Below are 27427 nucleotides of genomic sequence, written 5' to 3'. Positions count from 1 at the left end.
AAGATTGAAGCTTTACACACTGCCACTTAAAACACCAACATACTACAGACCTTCCCCTTGAGAAACCTTCCCTTTCCTCCAGTCCCAAGACAAACTAATTCCTGTTGATGATAATCATCCTTAGGACTGCTACGCATAATTTCACTACTTTCACTGGTTACTCAGGATGGTTTTTGTTCTGATGCCTGGAAATACTTCAATTGGTTGAAGGTGTCGTGAAGCTTCCTTATCTGCCCTAGAAGTTTGTCAAAAGTGAAGGTTAGCCACTTCAAAAAGGGCAAAGTGCCTTGAAAACCCTCTGAGGTACACAGGAAAATAATGACAATTTGAATTCTCACACCTCTGGGTTGTGTTTTCTTTGCTTCTCACCCTTATCAACAATAACAAAAGAAATGAAAAAATATTGAAAGTCGGATAAATGATTATTTTACTAAAGATCCACAGCCACCTCAGTGCCATCACAACCACCAAAGATGAGCATTCCACAGGGACCCTGTGTAAATATCTTCAACTCACAGCTGCAACATTTTAGCTACCTCAGTTTCTTTCTCCAGAATGCCATCGTATAAGCCCCAGGCATTTTCAGCACACTGCACATGGTGTATGTGACACACAGCAAATCTCTCTTCGCTCTGCTAGGGTGCTGCTCAGATTCTAAGCTCTCTTAGCTGTAGAAGCTCTCGGGGTAGGTATGCCTTATGGGTCTAGAGACAACTGAGTATTTCAATGTCAGATTATTACATTCTTGATTTTCCTAACTAAATAATAGGCTAGAAAACACCTTAATCTTCTGTAATAATATGCCATTAGGCAATCCTCCCAATTTATTAACGCAGTTTCAAATGGCATAGTAGTCAGGGCAATTGATGAGCTCTGTTTGTCTTTTTTCCCTCCCCTCTGTGTTTTTTTTTCTCTGATCAGGTCCTATCCAAGCTTTTCTAGCAAAAGGACAGGCACCAACATCAGAGAGAGCCTGGAAGGTTTGAGTTACACTGCTGAAATCAAAGTATCTGATGCAAACATTACTTATGTGAGTACAAAAATCTGTGTGTGAAAGACTTTCCCAGAACTGGCACCAGGGAGAGTTTTCTGGCCCATTTTCCAGAGAAAGTAAGACTGAAACGAGCGTACTGAGCATTTTTTATATATACGTATATTAGTTCCTTTTTAATGAATGGTATTGGTAATTTTTTAAGCTGTTGGATAACTTCAATCAAATTTGTCTGAGAAGGCAATGTCATTAAGTTTTTACAGTTTTACAAGACGACTTGGATAAAGGGACACGTTGCTCGTGGACTCACTGAGAGAAAGGCTCCAGGGTGCTCCTCAGAAGAAAAAATCCACTCATGCATCCAAAGTGAAACCAGGGTTCCCAGCTGCCATTCTTCCTGGAACATCTTAATTCTTAAGTTCTTTCTTGATTGAACTAGATGTTTAAAAGGATAGGAAGTGGAAAGTGCTTATTGTTGCTGCTGGCTTTTCAGAAAGGCTGTTACATGACAAAGTGTTATTACAAGTGTGTAATAAAAGCAACATCAATAAAGAGGATGGAGAGGTTGTTACACAGGAGTATCACAGCCTGTATGCATTCCCAAGTGAATGCATTATTTCAGACTTTGTGTGTTTTGATTTCAAATACAACAAAAGGGGTTTTCCAAAAGAAGCCCTATCAGTAACTGGAAGAAGCACCTCTGTTTTATAACAAACCCACGCTACTGTACTCTATGTGGTGGCTCTATTTCCTAGAAAATAATCCCCTATGTTAATATGAAAAAAAACCCCACAGAACAAATAGAAGCAAACAACCAACCACTGATTCTCTGATCTTCCATCGAAGGACAATGTCTGTCAGAAAAAAAAAGGGGAGGCCCCTGTGAGCATGCTGTTATTATTTATAATGTTTATTTGATTACACATATCTGTCTCTGACGTCTGGATCACTTTTTGCTTTAGGTGTTAAACATAGCAATGCCCTCAGACAAGCCTTCTTCACATTTTCTATTTTAACTAATTCAGAGAATGTCCTGTAAGTCAGGGGTTGTTCAAATGCCGGGAGCAAGAGAATCCAGAGACCCAACTAAGCCACGAGGGAAAGTCTCCACCACGTGCCCAAAACATCCCTTCAGCAGTGTCTATTCACTGTGCTCTAACAGTAAGGGCCTAGCAAAGGAAGCAGAAACTGAATACTACAGAAGGAGCATTGGTACACATGTGCTCAAGCAAACATACTCATGATATTTTCTAATTTTGAAGTAATTGATTTTAGTCTCAGGTTGTACTTTTACCATGGCTTTTTCATGAGAAGTGTAACCTCTAAACTTCTGTGAGACAGATAAAAGAGACCATGAAATTTTAAAGGATACGTTAAAATACCTTGTCTAAAATCTGTATTTCAGTGCCTGTTAGTGTTACTATTCAGAGTAATGCCAAATTGATTTTTGCCTTTATACATTCTCTATATTCTTTACATATATATTTGTAGCTCTGTAGCCTATTATTGTATTCGTAGCTACCATTTTACCCACTCTATTAGACAGAAAGACAAAATAAATTCCCTAGCAGCTCCAAGCCCTGGGGGTCCAAGGTTAGGCTCTCTGGGAGCCAAGGTTGAAACCACCTCTTAGAGACACATTTTCAGAAACAAAGTTTAGTTCCTATCTAAGAGGGTGAAGGGTTTCAGAAAAGGGTAGAACCAGGGGGGAATTACCTCATCACCTATGTCTCTAATTGGGGATTCTTCTCAGTTATGTTAATTTGCTAAACATATAAAAATTGTATCTGCTTTATGTTATGTGTGCATCTTTGGCACTTTCCATCTAGCATTTTGTGCATTGTAAGGATGCTTATAAAGGTAACCCCTTTTCATCACCTAACTGTATCTGGCTCATACTTTTAGGACCAGTGAAAAGGCATCAAGAGCATTGCAGTATGCTGACAAAAAAATCACCAAATTCTTGTTCATTAGCTGGATGAAACAACACCAGAGCTTGAAACTTCACAAGGAACCTGAGGAGCACCAAAAACAGGGCTGGTTGAGATACATGCTGCATACCTTGGGGTACAAAATAAAAAAGAGAAGAGAAATGAAGGCATTTCCCGCAATGAAAAATACAGAGAATCTCATGGTTAAAATAAGGAAAGCAAGAAATGAAGAGAGGTAGAAAACCAAGAATTACTTTCTTGCTGCCTTTCTTGATCTATTTATGCATTTTAGCCATTGGAGAGCTCCTGGATAGTGACATTATCCTGTGGTAACAACACACAGGATCCCGATGATTTTAGGCATTGTAAGAAAAGCCAACATACTGAACTTCTCAGGAAATCTTTCTGTAGCCCAAAGAGGACAGACAGGAGGGAGAGCAACACTGGTGCCACGGGATCTCACTGAGATACATCACACAGCCAGTCATCAGGGTTTGAACTGGCTGTAGCTGACACAGTATTTGAAATCACACATGGAAGAAGAAATAAAACCTCATTTATGCCACAGACTGGCAAAATTCTCTCCCTCTATGCCACTCTGGTACTGGTATTTATTTACTGGTACATACACTTCTCATTCTTATTATTAAATATTTGTGAATCCATTTAATTATGTCACTTCAATCCATTAAATACACTGCAGGTGCTCTTGGAAACATGATCTGAGAGCTGTCTTGATTCAGCAATTTACCTTGGTATATTTGTTCATTGTGATCAACAAGGAAGATGGTTTAAAGCTTTTGTTGCACACTTGTGAAAATGTAGCAATGGCTTAAAACTAGTTACCATCAGGAAAAAAAAAGGTTACTGTGTTAATAACAAAGATAACGCCTTAATTTCCAGTTACATTTTACAGGTCGTTTTACATGTAATTTAGATATATTTTATTTATTTATAGATATATTTATATTTATTTATATTTTATGGTCATTTTCATGTCATTTAGATATATTTTATGTGGATAACAAAATCTTATACCTTTGTTTTCATTACTTCAACTAGTACTACTGCCTTACATAAAGTGATAAAATAACTAATGTAACAAAAAGAAAATCTGTATAAAATGTCTTTTACTACCCCATAGTAGCTTCAAAACTAAAGTACATCTTGAGTCAGACTGAAAAATGAGAAGAGCTGACAGTGAACTCAGAGAACTCAAGAAAACTGTGGCTTCCATGAAAGAAACCAAAACCATATCACAGAATTACTGTGCCCACAGGCTGGGAGAGACAGAGAGGGAGAGGGAGGGAGAGAGAAATGACCTTAGATGAGAGATCACACCATGTCTGTACTTTCTGTAATTTTGACTACAGCTTCTGGAAGAGTGGTATAGTTACACATGGTCATTTTCCATAGAAAAAGCTCTTGGTAAAGCAATTTGAAAAAGCACCAAGAGTTCCAATTCTGCACATTTTAACCCCAATTGAAAATAAAAAAGTTTGGGGAAGACCTGGCCAGGTGGTTGAAACACAGAAGTGGGACTTATTAGTTCCCCACAGTGCCACAGACCTTTTGGGTAACTCATACCCTTTCTTGATACTCTGGTTTGCCTCATGTAAAAGCTGAGCTTTAAAGCTTAACTAATAACAGAAGCCAGATGAGCTTTCCTTTGCGGACAAAGAATGAAATGAACAAAAGAAACTTGGGAAATATTAAATAATTTTTGTGAAAGAATCAAATGGGAAGATTTTCAGTATGCAGTTTTTCCAAAGACTGTAAAATTTATTTTCTTTGACTAGCTGAGCATCTCAGCCCTAACAATTTCGGGTGTTGTTTTCCTCCTCCTGGAAGTTTTGCTCTGCAGAAACTAACAGAAGGGAGAAAAACAAGTCCTTACTTTTGGTCAGCCATTATCCGGGGAGCTGGTGAAATTGAGGGGCTTGACTCCAAAGAGAAGGAATAGAACTTCTCTTGTGTTTTCAAATTTAAGAAACTCTGAAAACAAATTCTTATGGGCTTTGAAAACACAAGTTCCAAAGAGGTGAAAGCCCCCAAAATCAAAGTTTGCAAATGATTCAAAAAGCAAGTTCAAGCCACATGCAGCTGTTTCACCTGGGAGTTCTGGGGACAGTCACTGCTTGATGTGCTGATAACAAAACAGAACGCATAAATCAGCACTACATTCATTCAAAACTCTTGATATTAATTCTTACAATGTACTGACAGCAAGAAACACCTGATCCTGAGACATCACAAAAACTACCTTAACAAGAGAAGGGGAACAAAAGGCCATCTAACACTGGTACTGAGAAGTAGGTGGGAGCTGTGTTTTAACAGCCGAACTACATTGCTCTGTTCAAACCAATCACAAATGCATCATTTACTGCATCTAATTTGTCTAATTAAGCAAAGCTGGATTTCCCATCTCATGAATCAGTATTATATACATGCAATACAGTCAGAAAGAGGAACTAAACCACCAGCTTTACCACCAAAATATCAGACAGAAGAGAACTGACATGAGCACACACAGAGCCAGCCATTAACAGGATAAACAGCTGCTGAGACTAAACCAGCATTGTTCCTAAGTGCTAGAAATGGTAAAAAATACAAATCCAGGTCAAGCCTACCGCCAGGAATAGCAGACAAGCTATCCCAGAATTCTGTGCCTACACAATCAAGTCCAGTGTTTGTGTTATTTTGAGGCTTAGGAAACCCTTGGCCTCAAAACATTTGTGTGTTGCTAATCCACAATCCTGACAACCCACACACACCACCCCCATCCTCTGTTTTCCCTGGAAATGTAGATCCCAGCACTGGCTCCAGCACAGAATCCACTGTCCAAGTGCAGAAGCAGCTTTAACAGTGGCTGAAATGCAAGTTTTCAAGCAGTAAGTAGGTGTGTTCCTTTACAATGTACCCCCCAGTGACATCTCAGTCCGCTCTCCTGCATGGAAGGGTGTGTGTGTTATCTGGGACTGTGTAACATGCTGCAGGACAAAGCCACTGTGCAAAACCTTGTTATTACAGTGCAAAACATTCCTGTATCCACACTCAAAATGCTCCTCACAGCACGTGGCTGAAAGGCCACCTGGGCAGGTCTGGACTTGCACTACTCCAGATGCCATGCAGTGGAGAGGTGGGGAGGGGACATGAATTTAAAAGAGAGGCTCCACAAACAGGAGCATTTTCAGTCTGTTTGAGCTTGCAAATGAAGGCAGGACCACACAGGCCAGAACCAACACAAAAAGAGACAAACTTCAGTGAGCAGGGGCAGCATCACCAACTTCTTTCACCTGTTTTTAGTGGAGAAAGAGTCATAATCAGACCTCCGATGTTTTCACAAGCGTGAAAGACTGAATGTATTCCCATCTATCAAGAGACATTTTGAATTTTACATTTGTTCCAACCTGCATCCACCAGAGAGGTCTAATGTAGGTTACTGACTGAATCTATAGCATTAACTTTTCTCTGTTTATATAGAGTGGAACAGGCTTGCTGTAATTTATTTCAGGATAAATTAAGGAAAGGTTTATGATGTCTTATGTTTTGGGTTTGAAGGCAAGGGAGTAAAAATGTTGAATTTGCCCTGTTTGGTATAATATTTGGCACCTGGTGTTCTATAGTCACTGGATTAGTTTATTTTAAAATTAGTATTTCCAATAATGGAAATTACGTGACCAAAATCACTCACTTTACCCTACAGATACATAACCCACAGCTAAAGTCAAGCTAAAAGTAATGCTTTTCATTTTTCATTCCAAGTCTTACATTAAGATTTCATAAACTTGCAATATTCCTGTCCTTGTCTAAAAAAGTCTATTCATGCATTTGATTTAATAAATAATGTATTTGATATACAAGTAACAGTGAATGCCAAGAAGCTGCACAAACCAAATTCATTCTCTCAAGTTAGCTCCCAGAAATATGTGCGAGGCAGGAATTTCTGTTTCAGAAAATTCAAAGCAAAATAAAACATCCGTTTTATTGTTTTCAGACAGGGAAAATAAGATCAGTCTATAAAGTTCAAACAAATCACACTATGTGAAGTATTTTTGGTTTGGTACAATTTAAAAATTCTAAAATGCTTATTTGGTTTATCTCCAGAAAACTTGGAAAAGCAGAGGCAAGCAAAATTTGCAAACATTTTAAGGCATTATCTAGCTCATTGACTAATAAAATCTCATTTTACTTAAACATGTTTTTTCACATTCAAAGTTACTCTGATGTAATAAACTCTGTAGCTACACACATTGCACTGAGAATAAACTGTATTTTTAAAATTTTTACTGAATTATTGAGGAACTCAAGTTTAAGGCACTAGAAAATTACATGTCATGTTTTATTTGGAAATAAACATATTTGTGTCACTCCACTGAGCCAGGCCCTTCACAGGCCAATTCCTCACCCTGGCATTCAGAGTTAATGCTAAACTGCTGGTTACTCAGTTGAGGTGCAGATGCATTACTGATCCTGGATACATGCCTTTATCCAGCCCGAGCTGGGACAGCTCATGCAGCCGCTCAGAAGTAGCTGTAAATGGCAAAAAAACCACGAAGTGAACATAGTGGACTGTACAAACTCAGATCTGTATATTGGTTGCTCACATATGCGCATGACTATGAAAATTGGGGAAAATCTGTCCAAAGATTTATTTTTATCCAAATTGCTTTGTTTCTGAGTTGTTTCCACGTGCTGTGCCCATCCCTTCCCCAGAGCAATCAAGTCAATAGTCCAGAGTGTTGAGGGAGTGGCGTCTGAACTGAGAGCTGCTCTCTGGTGTCCCGGTTTGCTCTGCTAAACCTCAGGTGTGCCAAGTGAGGCAGATGCAGAAACTTATCAGTTCTGGCTTCTCCTGACATTCTGGACACTAAGTCCTGGAATCCAAATAAAGAGGATATTAATCAAAGAATGCCAAAGTGACTTTTCCCATTTTGATGAAGACTAGCGAGCTGAACAGGCTTTTGCCTGTTATTCAGCTCCATTTGCTTTTTTGTCTCTGTGCACACCAGTCAGCAGAAGGAAAACATTTCCCAGTAGTGACAAGGAGATAAGGAGATACTCTTCCAGGCATTTTCATTTGCTCAGCTTTCAATAATCATCACACCCTTTAGAGATGGGGCCACAATTTCAATCTGTGCAATTCCCAGCATCTCCTGGCACTCTGGAGGCTATTCTTACCAGGCAAGGACAGGGAGAAGGCTTCTCTTCCAGTGAGGCTCGCAGATCCAAACTGCTGAGCAGGGGGTTGCTGGAAGGGACCATATTTTCCCAGCCAGCCAGGCAATGCTGTGAAAAAAGATGGGAATGCTTTACCCTTTTTTATCTATTGTGGCCTGTTATTATTTAGAACTAACTTCTGCAAAGGGAGGTTTAAGTGAGTAATTAATTTATTATTTTTTGAGGAGTTTTATATGACTAACAGGAAATAAATGAAATCTCAAATAAAGGAGAATTACACTGTTGTCCCCTCTTCCACCTTTCTAAACTGATCTCCCGCTTTGTGAACTCAAGCACCCGACCTCTCTGAACCTGTCTCAACTGACTCATCCAGTTCCCTAAACCTCAAAACTAAGCTTCCTCCCACCTCTTCCCTGGAAATCTCTAGGCCTGGGCTAGGTTAGATTAGCAATACTGCCTGCAGCATTGACTACTGGCTGGAATACAGAACCAGCAACACAATAGCAGTTTTAAATCCACCCTTGCCACTACTGATTTTGTGAATACTTCATGGACACTTGCCTTTCAGACTCCTTAACATCTGTGGAAACAAACACAGGCACTCTTAGCTATGGTTCATCGTGTTGAGAAGCCAATGCCTGAAACAAGTCAGCCAAATCTGCCCCAGAAGGATACAGCTCCACATGGCATTCTCTTCTGTGCAGTGTAAAGCACTGGAAATGTCATACACTTTATGCTACTCACACAAAGGCACAAACTCAGAACACACCAAAGGATGTTCTGGCTATCTCACTGACGCATTTCAAAAATTTTAGTGGAAACTGCCAGGGGAGTCCCAGATTCTCGTTCCTTCTTGCTACAAAGCAAGGCCCAGCCTGGGCCACGCCATCAACAGGAAGACAGCAACTTACCGAAGGCAGTGCTAGATTGTCTGCCGGCTCAAAGCTCCTCCTGCGATGGGCTTTGTACTTGTAGGCTGGCAAAAGGGCAGATCGGGGAATGCTGACCCTGGAACCACACAAGGAAAGTAACTGCCTACACCTCTGCCAAGGCACAGGGAATCTCTGCATGCCTTCCCATTCAGAATCCAAGGATCTAACCCCAAAGTGAACCAAGTGAACAAGTTCTGGATTAGGACAGTAGATATTTTACATGTACATTCACATTCTGGACCAAATTCAGACAAAACCTGCATTTCTCATTGATTACAAGACTGTTCCTGCTTATAGAAAAGATCAGTAAAGAGTTTTTAAGCAAGAGATACCTCTGCCTTGAAAAAAGCAACCTTCTACAGAGCTGTTATGATGCTCTTTTCTCCTTCACCTGATCAGCTTTTTCTTCCCTACTGTTTCCTTGAGTTCTGCATATTACAAAGCAATAATTCTTATTTACCTGACATAAGTTGGCTCTTCCAGTGTCCCCGGGGGCTGGTGGGTATGTGGGATCTTACACACAGGGCAGGCAGATTCTGAATCCACGGGGATGGTGAAGAGGCGCTGGTTTAATCTGTAACAGTAAACACCTGCACGGAGCAACAAACCTTCATTGTAGTTCTTGTTTGTCACAAGGTCCCTGAACCCAGTCAAAAAAGCTGTGTTCTACCACAGTGCCACACCTGCATTCTATAAAAAGAGCTGCTTTTCCTGAAATATCTTATACATTTCCTGTCCCCAAGTAAGTTCCTAAAAAGCAAGAACAAAACTTCAGCCTCTTTAATTTAAAAACAGAACATTATCCAATTACAAAAAACCCTGACAAATTAAAATAACACTAAGAGAGGATCCCTAGAAGACTCAACCATCTTTGGAGTAGGAAGTTGAATCTGGTTGAAAAGCTGCAGCTGAAAATAATACATTCTTGCTTGTCTTGCACGATGCGGTGCTCAGGATGACAGGTAAAGACTGCTCAGTTGTTTATTCACAGAAATTGCATTAGGAAAAAATATGATCTTACACTTATGGGAACCAGTTATCAAATCCAGTTCTTGTTCAGGACCTGTGCAATCCAGAGCCTTGGGTCTAAAGAAATGCACAAGAAAATCAGTTAGTAACAGAGGGGCTGGCCCTCTGAACAGCACTGCTTTTTCCAAGCACACATGACTGGGAGGTAAATAAAGGCCCTCAAAGCCACGCTTGCAATGTCCTGCTCCAATCAGACTATTGTTCTTATTACTACAGGGATTACTAAGGGATTGAACATTGCTGCTTCAGCCCTTCCCCATTGCCACTTACTCCAGGTGCTGCTGATGAATACAGGTTTCTCTGTTGGCCTGTCGGAACTCCTGCAGCTCAGCAAAGTATTGCTCAGATTTTTCTGTTACTGAAGACTTTGTATCAAGGAGCCCTGAGAACACCAAGGAAAGAGAAAAGTTCAATGATTTACAAAATTTGGGAAAGTACCAAAGCAAGCCTCACAAGAAACAGTCAAAACAAAATAATGAAAATGAGAAGGGCAGAACATCATGTCAAGCCAGAGATTTACTGTGTGGTTTGGGTCCCTTATTGCATTCATTCATTCCATGTATTTGGTATCCCTTCTGACCCCACTTGGCTTTGCCATTTGCTGCCTGGATTCCCATACCGCTGCTACTTCACCACTGCAGGTAAGCACAGGTCACCTCTGGTCTGGAGAGGGGCCTCTGACAAAGCTGCAGGCCTTTTGCTGGGACCTGCTCCGTTGATCCTAGGACAGCAGTTCCACCACACCTCAAAAGGATCATAAACTGTGTTTTAACTCTTAATATCACCACATCACACTGAAAGCTTTGCTTCAGAGTTAGGATTCACCTGCAATCCAGTCATAGCCCAGGAAAGGACGGGCAGACCAGCTGCTCACAGGTACGGCATCTTCTTCAGGGTCAGGCTGAAAAGTCACATGACGAGCTTCCTTCTGAAAGAAAACAATTCATAAAGACTTCCTAATCATCTGGCAGGACATTCAAAGCTACAGCTGAGGAGACAACTGGCAGCTGTTCAGATGAGACAGCTGTGGCTTAGTTTGAGACTGGATTCTATCTATGCTTCTACCAGCAATTTGCTTATCAGCCCTTTTATCTTCTCAATAAATACAACAGAAAGAGGAGGCAGGGGACTTCCCCACATAAGGCAGGATTTTTCAGAGCTTTAAACAAAATGCTGAGCTGCGTCGCACATCCCCAGAGATCAGGCAACCTGCGCTGCCTTGGAGGATGATCACAGCCAGGGCCTGCCCTTCCACCTATGGAAACAAACTGTGCAACAGCAGCACTGCACCTGCCTGTTCTCCCTCAGCACGTGGATGACATACGCAAGAGACAGGGAACCTCACAGTGAAGTATTACGGATTTCCGGTCTTTCAGTTCACTGGCTAAGGAAAGCAGGGCCTGAACAAACTGCAAACAGCCCCTGGCTGCTATAGCTGAGAACAGTTCTGACTCCAACTTCCAATTTACACAGTGGGAACAGAGCAGGTAACATTCTCCTGGCCCTTTCTCCTCATCATTCTGTTGACTTAGGAAAATAAGAAAAGCATTTGTTTAACATTTACCTTCAACTCTTTGGACCGAGATGTCAGCAAGACTGATTTAGGGATACGGGGCTCTCTGATGACCACATGCTGCTCACTGGTCTCTTTATTTTGCACTCTGCTCAGTGATGGCTCCGGATGACTTTTCTCATGGGGACCATGCATCAGAGTGGACTGTCTTCTGTTCTCTCCCCGTCCCAGGAAGAAGGATTCTTTCTCTGGACTTCCTCGAGCATGGCCATCCCCATGCGCTCTGGAGATTTCTCTGCCACACATAATGATTGCAGACACTGGCGTAACATTCTTCTCTTTCCCAGGAAATCTGGAATTGAAACCCACTCCTTCCTCTGTCTTCGCTTGTTGTTGCTGTACCCCTCTGTCACTGCTGCTGTGTTTAAGAGATGAACTGAGGGCTGGGCCAGCTCTGGGTTCCACAGACACCATTATTCTGGGGTCAGCTGTAGACTTCACTGCATTGACCTGATTTTCCTTCTGTAAGGACAGAGACTCTCTTAATACATAGCATCAGTCAGGCTACAAATACCTTTCATAAGAACATTTCACTCACTAAATCAACCTCTCATTCTAGTCTGTTCACTCCTTTAAACTCCTTGCAGAGGAAAAAGAAAAATCCTTATGTTTTGGAGAGGGTAAGAAAGAGATCCACTTCCAGCTAAATGCAGCTTTTCCCAGTTTGAGGAACCACTGAACTTTCAGCCCTTGTGCTTAGAAGAAACAAAAGGATTTTGTTCCACAACGTTCATTCCTATCTTCAATGAAGAAACTTGCCTTTCTTAGGCAGGAACTGATCTCCAAACCCTTGGCCAGGAGATCAGATTGAGACCACAGGATAAACAATCACCGAAGGGCAGCTACTTTTCTAATAGACTCCATATTCCCCATTCCTCTTTCTAAGAGCTCTTTTATGTCCATATGTCTCCTTGACCAAACCACACCATAGGCAGAGCTGCTATCTGTCATATGAGGCCCATTCGCTTCCCTGAATTTCTAGCACAGACACCACACATACCCCTCTCCTGGGCAAGGGGACACATCTGTCAGCAGCTGTGCTGCTATGAAGGGATGCTGGAAGGAGTTGCCTGCTGGGAAGTCCTTTTCTGATTTCCTCCTGCTTCATTCTGAGCATTTGTAGAAGGTCCTGGTTGGTCTGGCGCAGCCTCTTCAGGAGCTCTAAGTCCATCCTACAAAAACATTTTAATGTAAAACTAGAGGAAGAGTGAACTACATAAATTCACCACATTAAGTGAAGAAGCAGACAAAGGTGAAACCACTTTCAGAGGACTTTTCCTAAAAATTACTTACAGCTGTTGAAATGTTGATTCTTGCTCCTGAGAAATCAGCCAGTCTCAAAACTCCTTATGCTCAGAACCAGCAACACTAGATGTTTCTCTCCCCTTGGATATACAGTCAAATATTTTGCACTCAGAAACTGGGAGCTGATTTAACAGAGACAAGAAACACTGACAAAGGAAACAGTAAACACGAAAAATTCACATCAAAAAGCTAAATAAGAGACATTTGGTTCAGAAGCTGTTATTTAGGACATAGTTATGCAATTCTGCTGTAATGTTCTTTTCAAGCATTGAAAATTATATTGTGATAACACTAGGATGCTCGTAAGTTCAAAATATTAATATGAATGTATCGGCTATATCCAGAAGAAATACTTAGTCAAAACTGTCCTCCATGTTCCCCAGGCAGGAAGGCTCCAAAAGGCTCAACTATGACTCAGGACTACAGTTCAGGCAATCCCAATCCCACGAATGAATTAAATTAAATCTCACAAAAGGATGCCCTTTTATTAGAAAAGGGGAGTGAAAAGGAGTTAATAAACAGAAAATGAATGAAGCGTAGCTTGACTGAAAGGCTGTCACACTGTTCAACATCTTTACAACATCACAAGCTCCTCTAAATTTGCAGAAAGTGGATTTTTAAATAAGACAGCAGCAAACCCTAAACCCAAACTCCCACATTGCTTTTGACTAGACTGATAAATTATGTTCTCAAGAAAACTATGCGTTTCTCTGGGACCTTTTGTTCCAAAGGATCCCCAAAACCTTCTGCAAAACTCATCTGATTTGTCTTTGTGTCTGCTACCTTGGCAACTAGACATGAGGAATCCAATGCACATGTGGTACAACAGCAGTGGGAGGAATCGAGAGCAGCGCTAACAATCAACAAACTACAACATACCTCTTTGTTACAAAAAATAAGGGAGAGGTGCACTACAGAACAGAAAATAGAAATATCAGTCTTGAGGCACTAAACTAGAGATAATTAGAAAAAACCCCAGTAGTTCTCACAGCCTTCACAGGACAAAGCTAATAGAGCATCTTCTCATTTCTTGCTCATCAGAAAGCAAATACTCTAAAAATAACATCAGTCAAGGGACTTTCTGGAAGGGTTTTACCAGATGAGGTCCATGCTTGGCATAATCTGCAAGTCCTTCATGCTCAACCCCGGGGGCTCAGGTTTACTAAACTGCTCTAATTTGAAACCTTTGTGAAAAGGAGCTTCACCTCCCGCGGTTAGAGATAAACAACGGCTGTCTCGGGAGCTGAGAACTCTCCTCCCTGCGAGGAAGTTGTTCAACACTCCGCGCTGCTTCTGCACAGACGCGCTGGTTCGGTCCTCCCATGGCCACGAGGAAGGGGAGAGAGCCCGAGCATTGTAAAATTCCCCTTTCCTCTCCAAGAGGCCGGTCCGGCAGCCGGCAGAGAACGGTGAACCCTACCCTTCCTCGCAGTGCGGGGAGCCCATGAGCCTCGCCAGGCCCTACGGCTCCGGGGCCGTGGCGTTCAAAGTCCCCGCGCCGGCCCCGCGTTTCCCGGCCCACCTGCACCGCCCCCACCGCTCTCGCCGGGAGCCGGGGGATGCCCGCGCCGCTCCGGGAGCCGGGGGATGCCCGCCGCGCTCCAGCCGCCGCCGGGATTCCCCCCCGCGGCCCCGGCGCGGCCGTTCGAGCAGGCGGTCCCGCCCCGCGGCTCCCGGCATGCGCGGGGCCCGGCCCGGCCCGGCCGCGGGCTGCAGGAGGCGGGGGGAGCCACTCGGGACAGAGCCCTGGCAGGACCCTGCCCCCAGCGCTCCGTGTCGGTAGGGCCACGTACCCCCAGTACCCCTATAGCCCAAAGGGAGCTGTTTTGAAAACTTGTCACGGGAAATCTGCCCTTTTCTAATACGCCCGATGTAACTTACCAGCTGAGGATACTGACCCACCACAGTTTCAGGCCACCAACTCAGTAGTTGCTCACTATTACTTCCTAAAATATTCTCAAGAAATCATTGATTCAATACTGACAATTTTGGTGCAACTAAAACTTTCTATCAAACAAGTCAGTATCATTGGTCTCTTGGTCAATTTTCAAAGTAAGAACAACAGAAAAAGGTCGCTAGTGTCAAACATGCAATTCAGTACCACAAAGCAGCAAAGCTGTATGTACTGACGTCAGCTGATATACTTACACTGGAAGATTGTATCACAACATGCAGGACACATCAGGAGAAGCGTTTTTCCAATTCATTTTTATTTTTGTTTCCATTGTTTACAGCACTGTTACAGGACTAACTCATGCAAATTTATCACCTTAAATACAGCAGAGAGAAAACTCACTGGTAAGAGTATTTTGAAGAGCTCCATCAACATAATGCAACAGGAAAAGTAAGTAGCAGCTATAAGATAAAAGTGCATTTAGCTGACCTTCTTTAATGGGAGTTTGGGGAACACCGGTATTGGAATTACCTGTTTTAAGGATTAGTACAGCATTCTTTATGAAAATCAGAAGAGAACAAACTCCTCGTGATAGTGCTCCACCACTCTCAGTTAAAGAAGTACAGCTATAATTTGTTTCAGAGGAATCCAGCTTGTAAGCCTGTCTGTTAAAAGTTTGATTCTCGATCAGTTGGGCTTCCAGGGACAAGGGTTACACATCCTTACCCACACATCTTAGCAGCTTTGCTTCTGAAAAAGTTCAAGTGGTTCTTTCCCCTGTTCTGTAGGTTAGGTTTCAGCTCTGCAGTGAGAATGCCGACAGCACCAGGGCCTGAGCAGGGTCAGACACACAAACACACAGCAGCAAGACCCTGGGTTCTAAGAACCAATAAATCTCATTTCCCTTCACAGATAAGACACTGGCTTAAAGATCAGCTCATTTATCAGATTTCCCCTTTAAGGTCCACTGAAGAGATGCTAACACTACCTCTTCAAAAGCAAGGTCAGCATTTCAAGTAGTCATGAGCTGCTGAGCAGTAGTACATCATCCTCTGCCTCGACCTGAAATTGATGATATCCTTGTGTATTAGGGATGTGCTTAATATTTTAACTCAGTAGAACAGAACATAGCTTATTATAACTGTGTATGTTACAGCTTGAGAGACTAAAGATTCAAATTTATTTAACTAAGACCTGCAGCAGAGTAAGAGTAGATGATTCCACTTACTCCAATATACTTCACTACAAGCCCAGAGTACACACTTCCAGAAGCAAGGACTCAAATTTCTTTCTTGCTCATTTTCAGATTTGATCAAATCTATATTCACATCCTGGTGGCTGCCTGAGGAACCCAATCAAGGTCAAAACTTCTGATGAAAACAGCTTTTCAGTTTGAGTTGGAGTCAAAGCTGTCTACTGGAAGGGAAAGGTTTGTCTCCTTTCTGCATTCTGAAGACGTAAGAGCCTCACCACCAGCTCCTACACAATCAAGATACTTCAAGTCTTTCTGCAAATCTCACAACAGCCTTACCTAAGAAGTACTTACTGACATTTCACTATTTTTACTCCCTCAAGTATCAGGCCGTTTCTTTCTGGAACTCCCATGATATGAAAAACATGGGACTTGTCACAGGCACATATATTCACACCTGAGCATGAATGAGAAATCCTAAAGCCATTTTCAAGGGAAAAGTCTCTTTGTCAATAAGAAAGCACCCCACTGCTCAGTAGTTCTGAATTCAGCTGGGACCTGCTCGAAGACAGCCCATATTCTATGTGTGTGATGCTGAAGAGATTTAGGTTGTCACTAATCTCAGAACTACAGGATCTGGTTCTGGATTCCTCAGACATTTTGAAGGCAACAGAAAGATTATAACCAACACAAGGCAAAATACTGACTCACAAAGAGGAAAAGAAGCTTGCAATAGAGGAACTTAATCCTACTCCTCCTAAAATCAGTGAGAATTTCTTCTCTATCAATTCCAACAGGAAGAGACTCAAGTCCTTACAATTCCCAAGTATATTCCAAATTCAAAACTGCATCAGGGCAAAACTCAACAATTAATTTCATGTATTTGCAAATAAAGAATGTCTTCAAAAAAACTAAGTTGCTTTAACCCATTCTTGCCCTGGCATGAACTACAAGTGCCACAACTGCCCCCACCCCAGAGGAGCTGTACTTGACAGCATGTTCTGATACTTTTAACAGAAGAGAAACATATGAAATCCTATTGCTGCCCAGACCGTAACATCCTGTGGGAACTCTACATGAAGCAAAATCTCTTACAGCGTGTAATCCACATGCTGTTCTTGCGGCCAAATAGTGGTAATGGAATTCCACAGGCCTGCTTCCAGGAACACAGCTGTGCTTTTCCAAAGAAAACCCACATTCATCAACTAAGCTCATAATGCAGTACGTTACGTTGTGTCAACTGGCTTCTCTTTCCTAGTTTCCTTCCTCAACAAGCTGCCAAATTATCAGCACTATCTCCTTCACAGGAACTAGTTCTGTCTTTGCAAACTATTTGTCCATGACAGGAAATGGGCCAGACTGTGTTATTAAACAACTCTTAAGAGAAAGAAACTAACTTCAAACTCACCAAGCTTACCAAAGCAAAATCTTAATCCCTCTTGCTCCGGAAGAGAACTGGGTTTTGTTCACAGGTTTAAGCACACTGAGAGCAATAGACCTTTTTATGAAGGGACATTGTGATTCCCTGTTATGTTCTAGAATAACGGAATATTAACCTAGGAGACAGGCCTGTGTGGGCTATAAATGCTTTGTGAAACCACCATCATGTCTGCGTGCATAGGATCTGTATTTAGTCAAACAGCTGCTTGTCACACATAAACCAACCTGGGGCTTGGAAGTCAAAAGTTCTGTCTTTATGAAGTAAAACAAATGACTCCATAAAGATGTGTCAAGAATAACTTTTAACCTAATAAACATTTGCTTGATTGCTTTAAATTTGTTTAAAGCAAAATGAAGTGCAGTAAAAGCCTCCTGTAAATGTATAAAGCACACTCTCCTCCCGAAGTAGCCTGGTCTCACAAGGAAAAAGAAGAGTTATTAACACCTAGTGTTTAGAGGTGGGACACAGAACAGGGAAGCAGAATCCTACTGTTCACACAGCAACTGGAAACACAGCAATAGGCTCTTGCTCATTCCCTTTAGGGAATTCCATCACCCACCATATTCTCTGCAGTAATTAAGAGAGCACTGAAGGGAAACTGTTGTTTTTCTCTTCTTCCCACACTATCTGCTTTGCTGCAGGTACTGATGTGTGAACATGTTGAGCTCGCTGTCAAGCCAACCTGCTTTGTTCCTGCAAGGACAGGAAGTTTTGTTAAGTGAATGAAACAGCTCTTCTCAAGCCAGTCAGGAAGAAGCGCAACTAAACAGAGTACACGGCAAGGCACAGAGTGCCAGAGGTTCATTCCAAAAGGCTACTGCCATTCCTTGCAGATCAAGAATGCTTGCCTGCTGTCAGTCCCTAAGCTTTGAGGTTCAAACAGAGATCTTGGACACAACTTCACATTGGTCTTACTGTGTAGGTAAGGAATGTTTGAAAAAGTCTTCCCAACAGCCTTTGCAGGGTAAAGAAAGCAGCAGACAACTTGGTAGAAAGGCGAAAGCAAGACTTTTTGCATAATTTTATAAGGGCCTGAAGGAGTTTGTAGGAGTGGAAGACTGTTATGTTTTGATAAATGCAAAGGAACTGGTAATGCCAAACAAATAAAAAACAGGAAGAAAAAGGTGCTTTGTGAGACAGAAGCTTTAAATGACTGTGAACAGTCCATGGGGAAGTACCTAGTGAAAGAGAACATGACTTGGTAGGGAAAAGTGCTGACGTCTGCACATCAAGTGCTATGACAAAGATAGGATGAACTACAGCTCATATGAACATCCTGGGGCAATCACATGAAAAACAATTGTATGGAATAATCAAATCTCACCTGAGCAGTTTTGCTTTGCTCTGCAGTGAATCCAAAACTTCAATTTTTTTATTCATGGCAGAAATTTCTTGCTCAAGATTCTCCCGTGTGACATCCACTTGCTGACACAAATGAGCAAATGTTCCAGCAAGCTCTCTATGAAACAAGAGTTCAATATGATGGAAAGTAAGATCAAGCAGCACATTCAAGGAATAAATCCCTTTGATGTATAGGGATGATGGTATTGTGACTCAGACATTCATCTTCCCACTTCTGCCCAAGAATATGTCAGAGCATTTTGTTTTGAGACATGGAAGTACATTAAGACTAATGCATAACAGCACCCAAACACTACATATTCAAAATAAGAGCAATATTATTTTAAAACGTGTCATTACATTTTTTTAAAATCTGGAATTCAGCATGAAGTTATCTTTTTTAACAAGGAATAGCATCAAAAAAAACCTGAAACAACAGAATTTCCATAAGGTGTTAGCTGAATACATGGAACTCACTGCTGGACTTGGTGGCTGCAGTTCGAGCCTGTGTAGCTGACGATGAGCTGCAGTTTCTCCCCAGCGTACTCCACAAACTGCCGCTTGAAAGCTCTCTCCTTTGCTTTGGTGGTCCAGGTGAGGCGCTCGTACACATAGAGCAGCCCATAAAGGCCAAAAGAGAGAGCAATCAGTCTCCAACCCACAGCCTTCCAGACCTAAAGAAGCACAACGAAAAACAAATTACACAATCATAATCTTGGACTGATGCTCACTCCCAACAATGGTGCACAGAGCACTGCAAAATCAGCTCACTGTTTATACTCAAATCGAAGATCAAAGGAGAAAATAGGTCACTATCCGTGAATAGCAAATATCTACAGGATTCAGCAGTGCAAGTGCTTTTTACATCAGTGCTCCAACTTAAGTTATAAAAATGCTGCCTAGAATGCACACATACCACACCACCAACCACGATGATCCCCATGGAAGTTCGGGATGTTAAAGAGGCCAGTCCAGTCACCATGGACACCATGAGCTCTTCCTGGGTCATAGAGCCCTGAGGCAAAGGAGGCAGACTGGGATTTGCTGGTGTTAAAGGGCGCTGAACCTAATTAGAAAAGCAGGAGCAAAACAAAACCAAAGGAGAGAATAAGAAGAGGCGAACTATTGCTCTTCCCACCAAAGGAACTTCAGCAGCCACTGAAATAACGAATATCTATCCCAACCACTCAATGAGGTATACTACCTGGTCATTATAGCCCATCAAGGCCCGACGACCATTCTTTGGTCCCAAAAATCTGTTCACCAGCATTGTCCATCCAAGAGAGAAATGGAATTCTATGTCCTCCTGGAAGTCGGCACAAAGCTTGTCACAGTTCAGATCATAGCTGAGCATGAAGCACTGACGGGGAATTAACATGTCTATCTGGCCCCGCACAGAGACTGGGAGGAGGGGTTTTAAACCATCTACACAGAAAACAAAACCATGCAAAAACATTTGTTGAGTTCACAAGAATTAACTGGTCTTGTATTCCATAATCAGGGTGCTTATGGCTAGTTTCATCCTCCACAGTTAGTTTCCTTAGTATGTTTAATTTCGTAAGCAAGCATATTGCAAAGTAAGAGATACATCATCAATTACAATTCAATTCTTGGTTCTTCAGATCAACTCAGAAGGAAATCTTTCCTAGGACCCTCCAAAATCCTCACAGATAGCTGGTGAAGTTTACAGATTAGCAAGACCTTGGAAAACAAAATCTGAAACCCAGTTCTACAAGTCTTTAGGCACCACAGTCTCGTTAAATCCAAAATTTAGACAGGCATCTAGTTACTAGTCATTTCTATTTCATTAGGATTTGGTGTGAGAATCTCTCAAATTTCCAAAGCCACAGTTCCTCTCTATCATGAGGATTATGCTGCAACTGTACATATTCCTTAGGAAATCAGACTCAGAACCAGTCCTCTGCACAACAGCATGACTCATCAAGATGGAAACTAAGATGGTGCCAGCTGCGCATCAGCCATTGGATTAATGAGAAACCCAGAACATCTACCTAGTTATTTTGCATTGCAATTCAAGGGAAGAAGAAGGGCAATATTGCCTGTGGAACTGACCTATCATTTCTTGCTGCATTGTCTGCAGGGAAGTTGTGATTGCACTGGAGCAACGATCTGACATGTTACGGCCCAGGCCCTCCTCGATGTGTTTATGCAGCTCCTGACAAACAAAGAAAAGTTATTAAGATTAAATAAGTATGGCTAAGATGCAGGCTGAAGGTGCTGGAGCTTCCTAGTTAAAAAGACCCTCACAGAACAGGAGCACATAATCTGTCTGCCCAGTGTTATAACATTAATTTCATACTTCCACCCATTTTTCAGTTAAGGGGATGAAAAGGCAAATCAGAAAAACCTCACATGGACTCTTTAGTTCAGGAGAAGTTCTATTCAATCTATATAAAGTGATACATAATGTGTATCAATTTATTACTGAGATTATTAAAAAAATTAAAGCTTTAGCTCATATCCTAGTTGGAAGATTGTTAAACATCTCAATGAGCTGGCATCACTCAGAGCTAAAACAGGTCTCTTAAATTGCTTAAGCAAACATCACTTACACTCTTGTACACTTTAAGAACTACTTGAGATGGATGGAAGTCTGCTTGGTATTCATCTACCAACACTGAGAGCCGTCTGATTTCTTCTGCCATTGCATTTGACACCTAGAGAAACAGCACAAGAGAGAAAATAGAGCTTCTGAAAGCATTTCTCCTCTTCCCATCTGTAATTCCCACATTTCTAGTACTTCAAAGCTTTGTCAGCACTGCACATTTTCCTCACCATGCTGGTAGCTGTTTCAGACAATCCACTTTTCTGCAGACACTTCTCCTTACCTGCCTCTCCACCTCTTCTGTGATTTGTTTGATTTTGCGCTTGTAGTCCTGAGTAAGGAGCTCCAGCTGTTTGTCAATAAAACCTAGACGATCCTGTCGTTCCTCTCGCATTTCCAGACAGTAAACTCTGGTGAAAAAAACCCCTGTCTATCAATATGCCAGATAAATGCATTTTTCATCTATAAATATATTTGAATTCCAGAAATAAGACAGAGTTTCCTGCCCAGTAACAAAACATGTCAATATCTGCAACACATTACACAATCATGGCACAGGACAAAAAAAAAGGTCCTTTTCCCAATACTTCCATAATTCACTAGAAGCAAGACCACCAGTACGTGTCCTTCCTGCTCCCAAACACACTGTATTCTGTTTTGCATTTCAAATGCTCGTGTTCCCTTACAGCTCTCCCAGAATACAAACTTCAGCACCACACATCAGCTCTCACCGCTGTTCCTGGGCAGCAACATGCACAGAGTCCATGATGAGACGAACATCTTCCGCAATCTGCTTAGCTCTCACCGTATGCTGCTCAAATTTTGTTTTTACTGCTGACTGTGAGATACATTCCTGTATACAAAAGGCAGCCCAAGATTAGCAGCAGGCAGGAGCATACTAACACAACTTCTCCTTCCTGTATGATCTATTTCTAAAATGGGTCCCCGCAAGTGCCAGTCTTTCAGGAGTAAAATCTAACCAGAAGGTCAGCACACATAATGCTCACCTCAAACCTTCTCTCGAAGCTTTGAAACTCAAGCATTCTTACTTGAAATCCATCTGCCAATGCTCCACCTGAGAGAAGGAACGCACAAAACAACCATTTAAATTTTGAGAAAGCAATCAGATGTTGGACATCAGGAATGCTCCTGCTTTACACTGAAGCCAGTGCAAAAGTGCTGCTAAATCACCCCTTCTGTTTTGATTGCCTTATTAATAATTTGGCCTACCCTAATTTTATACATTTTTTGAAACAAGATATTCTCTTATTTTCTTCTCTGTAAGTAAATGGAAAGTTTCTGCTAGCTTTCCTCACCTCCTTCTGGCATTCCTTGAGCCCTCTGAATCCTGGCATTCAGCACTTCTTTTGCAGACACAAAGAAAATTCGATCCCCTGCCTGGGCTCGATCCACCACACCGAGCTCATCCACCAGGAAACTGGTACACCGCTCCATGTGCTGCCGGCGCACCTGAGGGATAACCAGGATAAATACATGCAGTTAAGTCCACTTTTTCCATCTTTTAAAGATTAGACCAGGCACCCAGATGCCCTCTGCTGGTCTAAGCTACCAAAAAAGCATTAAAAAAAGATGTCCTATTTTATGGAATTTTCCAGAGGTTATCTAAAGTGATCTAACTTCAAAGGGCCCCTGTGAGACTCTTGATTTCCTGCTCAGAAATTTCAAGAGCTGTATCCTCATCACTAGTCTATGCTCCCTCTAGTCTCTACCCTAAGGTGATAAAAATCCAACCTGTAAAACAATCACACATAGCACTGATTGTATCCCCAAGGACCAGAGTCAAAACAGACTCCATAATATCCATGCAAAGAGAAGTCATTTAAACGCATCACAAACCTCTTCCATATATTCTGGTTCAGAGGCAGAGGCATCCCAACGGTTATTTAAAATAAATATATTGGGTCGAGATAGACGTTCATTCACCTTGTGAAAGAACTGCTTCTCCTAAGGAAAATGAAACAAAACCCCTTTACATTAATATGTCAAATATTTTTAACATTTAGCCAAATTTATTGAACAAGTGGACTTGCACATACAGTTTGCATCAATGTTGATTCAGAATTTGCCACCAGGACAAATACGTCAGCATCGAGACAGAATTTGTCAATCCAGCTGTCCAGCTCTGTGGTTACATCAATTCCAGGGCTAGCAATAAAGAGAAATGAGATATTACTGTGCTGTGAATACAGCAAAAACAGAATTAAAAAAGTTATTAAGAGCTTTTCGGAGCATTAACTTCCCATGTCTGAGCTACACTGCCCTGAGGTGACAGAGTATAGGCTAAAAGGAAGTAATGACCAAGAAAATCACACTGTTAATTACAGTAAGGGACTTTGGTCACTGTCTTAGATTAGAAAAGGGTCAATTTCCTTGAGGTTTGTTAAATATATATTTGAAAACATTTCCGTAATTAGTCTGTGATAAGCAGGAAAGGAAAGAAAGCTACTTCTCACCTGTCCATCAGCACCAGGTCATCCTTTAAGAGAGAACATTTGGAATTGGGCCACATTACACTGACTAGGCTGCCAGCATTCAGATCTTCATCCTGATGAAGGGCATGAGCCAGCTGGTTTACTGTCTATGAAAAGATGGAAATAACATTTCCTGTATGCCAAGAACCACTAACACAATTATCCTCCCTTCAAGGTTGTCCAGAGACAATTTAAGATAAAGCCAAAGTCCAAATTATTTCCTCTCTGGAAGGTTTTCCACATAAAACCTTCTTGAGTGTCCTAGTAAAAAGGCAACTGCTGGTGAGAGTTTATGAGAGATTTTTCTTGTCAGAAAAGGCTATTGAGGAATTATCAGGAAGTCTGTGATTCTGTCAGTCATACAAAGCTCAGAACTTCCTGAGTCACTGCACTCTGCTATCGCTAATAAATACAACATATCATCTCTTTCATAAAATGAACAAGTCCCCATCCTGCAACTTGCTTCATTCCTTACTTCCTACATCTAACAAAGACTCATTCTTCATCTCCGCTCCTTTAATGATTAAAATCCTTAACTGTGAAATTTAATTTTCTTGTTTCTTCCCTTTTCTGACATTTCTGAAGAGCTCTTATCCTTAACCTTATGCTTAAGGAAATTGTACCTTAACACTCTTCTTTTCCTCTGAGCCTTCGGTCAGCAGGAAAGCCTCATGTCCATCTGTCCCTTCCACACGCAAGAAGCAATTAGTGGTGTGTCCAATTCCTGAAGGAAGAACTTTGTCCCACAGCATGGCATTTATCACAGTGCTCTTCCCATTGCTTGTCCTGCAGTCAGATTAAGGATGGTGTTTCAGGCTTCCAAGACCCAGGTGTTCTCATTTTGATATTACAAAAGCAAGTTCTCTAAAGCCAAGCTGTATCAGAGCCATTAACAATTAGGTGCCAGAGGCAGCCTGCAAAAAGACTTTTCTATTTCCCTATTTTAAGAATTCTTCAAATTGAAGAATTACATGATGCAGTATTTGTTTCCAATTTACAAGAGCACCTGTATCAGGGACATGCACATTACAAGCAAAAGCTAAAGCACTAGTGTTTCTATAAATATTTTTTACTGGCTACAATACTCAAATGCTTTACTGAGTGGGGAGCATAGGCAACACAAGCACGTGACTCACCTCCCAAAAAAAGCAACTTTCATATGTCGTCTTGCCAACACTTCACTAATACCACTGACTTTTGAGAGGTAGCTTTTGACTTCCAGTACCTGCTCTTCTGTGGTGACAGGATCAAGCTCTACATTCTTGTGTGTTTCTAAAATCAAAATAGATCATGTCTCTGAATTCCAGAAGCCATCTGGGCCAGTCCTGGGTGAAACCCCTCTCAGTGGTGGCAACATAAAGGACTGAACATTTATCTGTGTCCCACAGCTCACGTGGGTGATCCTGACAAAGGCAATGACACCCTGAAGCAATTCTACAACAGCATTTATCAACTGGCCTCTTTTGTGTATCTAATAACCATTCCCATTCTTGGGACTGCCTTGAACAGAACAGCCAACACTGCCAACAGTTCAGCACCCCTAGAGATAAAATCTGTCTGTGCCTTAAGCTGTTAAAGCCAATTACTGGTGTATGTTACACGTCAGTAGCAATGATGTGTTCAGGCAAGAATGAAAGGATTACAGGCAAAAAAAAGCTATTGGGGCTGTGTAATTAATTAAAAACCTCCCAAACATAAAAACCAAGCATAGCTCCCTAATTAGCTCAGTTTCTTAACATGCATGAGCTTCTCATCTTCAAAATATGAGCCTGAACTCCACCCAAATTCAAAAAAAAAATTTCAGTTTTTCTTACAAACGCATAAATGGACACGCATGTATAAATAAACACAGATTTAGCAGTGCCGTTTCACTCACTGAGGGGGTTTGGTGTGTGTTTTTGGGGAAATCGTACATGGGCAGAGCACTGTTACACACTCACAGTTCAAGAACTCAGCTTACCTTCCAGGAACAAGGAGCTCTCGTTGATGTATGCAGCCAACTGTTCAAAGATACCATTGATTTTCTTCTTTGCAGTGACAAAATGTTTAAGTGGAGAAGCATTTACCTCAGCCATGTGTCTTTTATCCTTCTTCACTGCAACTATTGAGTTGGAACGAGTAAACAACAGGGACATTGCGCTACAGGGAAACATCCAGTAAAGACCAGTGTCACCAAGTGTCAACAGCTATCCAAGGGAGTGTAGTGACAGCACAAGGGGGAATGGCTTTCGACTTACAGAGAGCAGGGTTAGATGGGATAGTGGGAAGAAATTCTTCCCTGTGAGGCTGGGGAGGCCCTGGAACAGGTTTCACAGAGAAGCTGTGGCTGCCCCATCCCTGGAAGTGTCCAAGGCCAGGTTGGACTGGACTTGATCCACCCGGTCTGGCAGAAGGTGTCCCTGCCCATGGCAGGGGGTGGAACTGGATAATCTTTAAGGTCCCTTCCAACCCAAACCATTCTGTGGTTCTGTGATCCAACCGAGCATATTTACAAGAACTAAACAAATATGCATTCTAAAAACTATCCTCTTTCTTCCACAAAGAAATTGCTCCGCTTTATACAACTCATGTATCGGAAAAAAACTCAAAACTCTTTCCTTCTCCCTTCGAATAAACAGTGATCGCTCGCAGTGATCACTCCTCCCCATCCTCCACTTACTTTCAGGATGAGTTACGTTTTCACAAGTCAGGCATGGCCAGCTTGAGGCCCTCTCGAAGACAAATAGCAGCAGTTTTCCCTGCCTTCTCCCTCGCCCCGGCCGCACTCCGTGCCGCAGCTCCTTCAGCGATGCCGAGACCAGCCGGTCTCCGCCCCTGTGGCAGAGTGACCACGGATGAGGGCCACAGGCTACCGAGCTCCATCCAGGGCTCTGCTCCCCCGCCATCCCGGTGCCCGGAGAATGCCCCAGGCTCTGTTCCACCGCCATCCCAGTGCCCGGAGAATGCCCCAGGCTCTGTTCCCCCGCCATCCCAGTGTGCTCCAGGGATGCTCTGGTTCCCCACCACACCGGCGCCCGGAGGATGCGTTGGCTTGACGCTCGGGACGGACGCCGCCGCCTCCCCCTCAGCCCTCAGGGGCGGGCGAAAAGGGCGGGAAGTGTCCTCCTCATGCCCGCCTCGCGCCCCCTCAAGACCCTGCCCCAGAGGGTCGGACACTCACCCGTCCCTGCCCTTGTCCCTGTCCCTATCCCTGCTGCTCCGGAGGCGACTCTCAGAGAGATTGGCCCAGCCTGAAGCAGCTGCCAGGTCCCCTCAGCTCAGCTCGGCCCGGCCCGGCCCGGCCCCGCCCGGGGCTCACCTTCACCGCCGCTCCCGCACAGCCGCCATGTCACCCGGGGGCGTCATCGCCCGGGAGTCGACAGGTGGCGTGCGTCATCGCCGCGCGCCGCGCGCGTGGCACGTTGGGAGCTGTAGGTCCGGGGCCTCATGGCGGGAGATGGCGGTGATGGGGGCCCTCCTCGAACCCACGGACCGTGTCACGGGAAAGGGTTCAGTGTGAGCTCCCCGCGCTCAAACCGTACAGCTCGTTAACGCCCACCACCGAACCGGCCCGAGGAAA

General features: G+C 42.7%; 2 protein-coding genes across 3 annotated transcripts; both read right to left on the bottom strand.

Annotated features, from left to right (window-relative positions):
• Positions 1-7557: 7557 nt before the first annotated feature.
• On the bottom strand, positions 7558-14458 carry LOC104693247 (migration and invasion inhibitory protein). The gene is made up of 10 exons (XM_039563851.1): positions 12931-14458; positions 12638-12809; positions 11629-12099; positions 10890-10992; positions 10335-10446; positions 10057-10121; positions 9496-9625; positions 9015-9111; positions 8104-8211; positions 7558-7799 (listed from the first exon to the last, which is right to left on the bottom strand). Exons 2-10 carry the CDS (start codon positions 12806-12808, stop codon positions 7644-7646), a joined length of 1413 nt encoding a protein of 470 aa, XP_039419785.1. The 5' UTR covers position 12809; positions 12931-14458; the 3' UTR covers positions 7558-7643.
• A 672-nt stretch (positions 14459-15130) lies between these two features.
• On the bottom strand, positions 15131-27267 carry MFN2 (mitofusin 2). Of its 2 annotated transcripts, none has more exons than XM_039563841.1 (19): positions 27167-27267; positions 26528-26682; positions 25829-26007; positions 25005-25140; positions 24492-24654; positions 23851-23975; positions 23434-23542; positions 23234-23341; positions 22693-22846; positions 22384-22451; positions 22108-22229; positions 21660-21786; positions 21384-21488; positions 20884-20986; positions 20015-20235; positions 19727-19876; positions 19288-19484; positions 18794-18928; positions 15131-18162 (listed from the first exon to the last, which is right to left on the bottom strand). In XM_039563841.1, the coding sequence occupies exons 3-19, from the start codon at positions 26001-26003 to the stop codon at positions 18093-18095; spliced, it is 2268 nt and encodes a 755-aa protein (XP_039419775.1). In that variant the 5' UTR covers positions 26004-26007; positions 26528-26682; positions 27167-27267; the 3' UTR covers positions 15131-18092. The 2 variants fall into 2 exon arrangements, with proteins under 2 accessions (XP_039419775.1, XP_039419776.1); XM_039563842.1 differs by lacking the exon at positions 27167-27267 and adding an exon at positions 27029-27160.
• Between the last annotated feature and the right edge of the window lie 160 nt (positions 27268-27427).

This window comes from Corvus cornix, chromosome 21 (genome assembly GCF_000738735.6).
Source record: "Corvus cornix cornix isolate S_Up_H32 chromosome 21, ASM73873v5, whole genome shotgun sequence".
Taxonomy (NCBI): Eukaryota; Metazoa; Chordata; class Aves; order Passeriformes; family Corvidae; genus Corvus; species Corvus cornix.
This window is presented reverse-complemented; position numbering and strand designations above follow the sequence as displayed.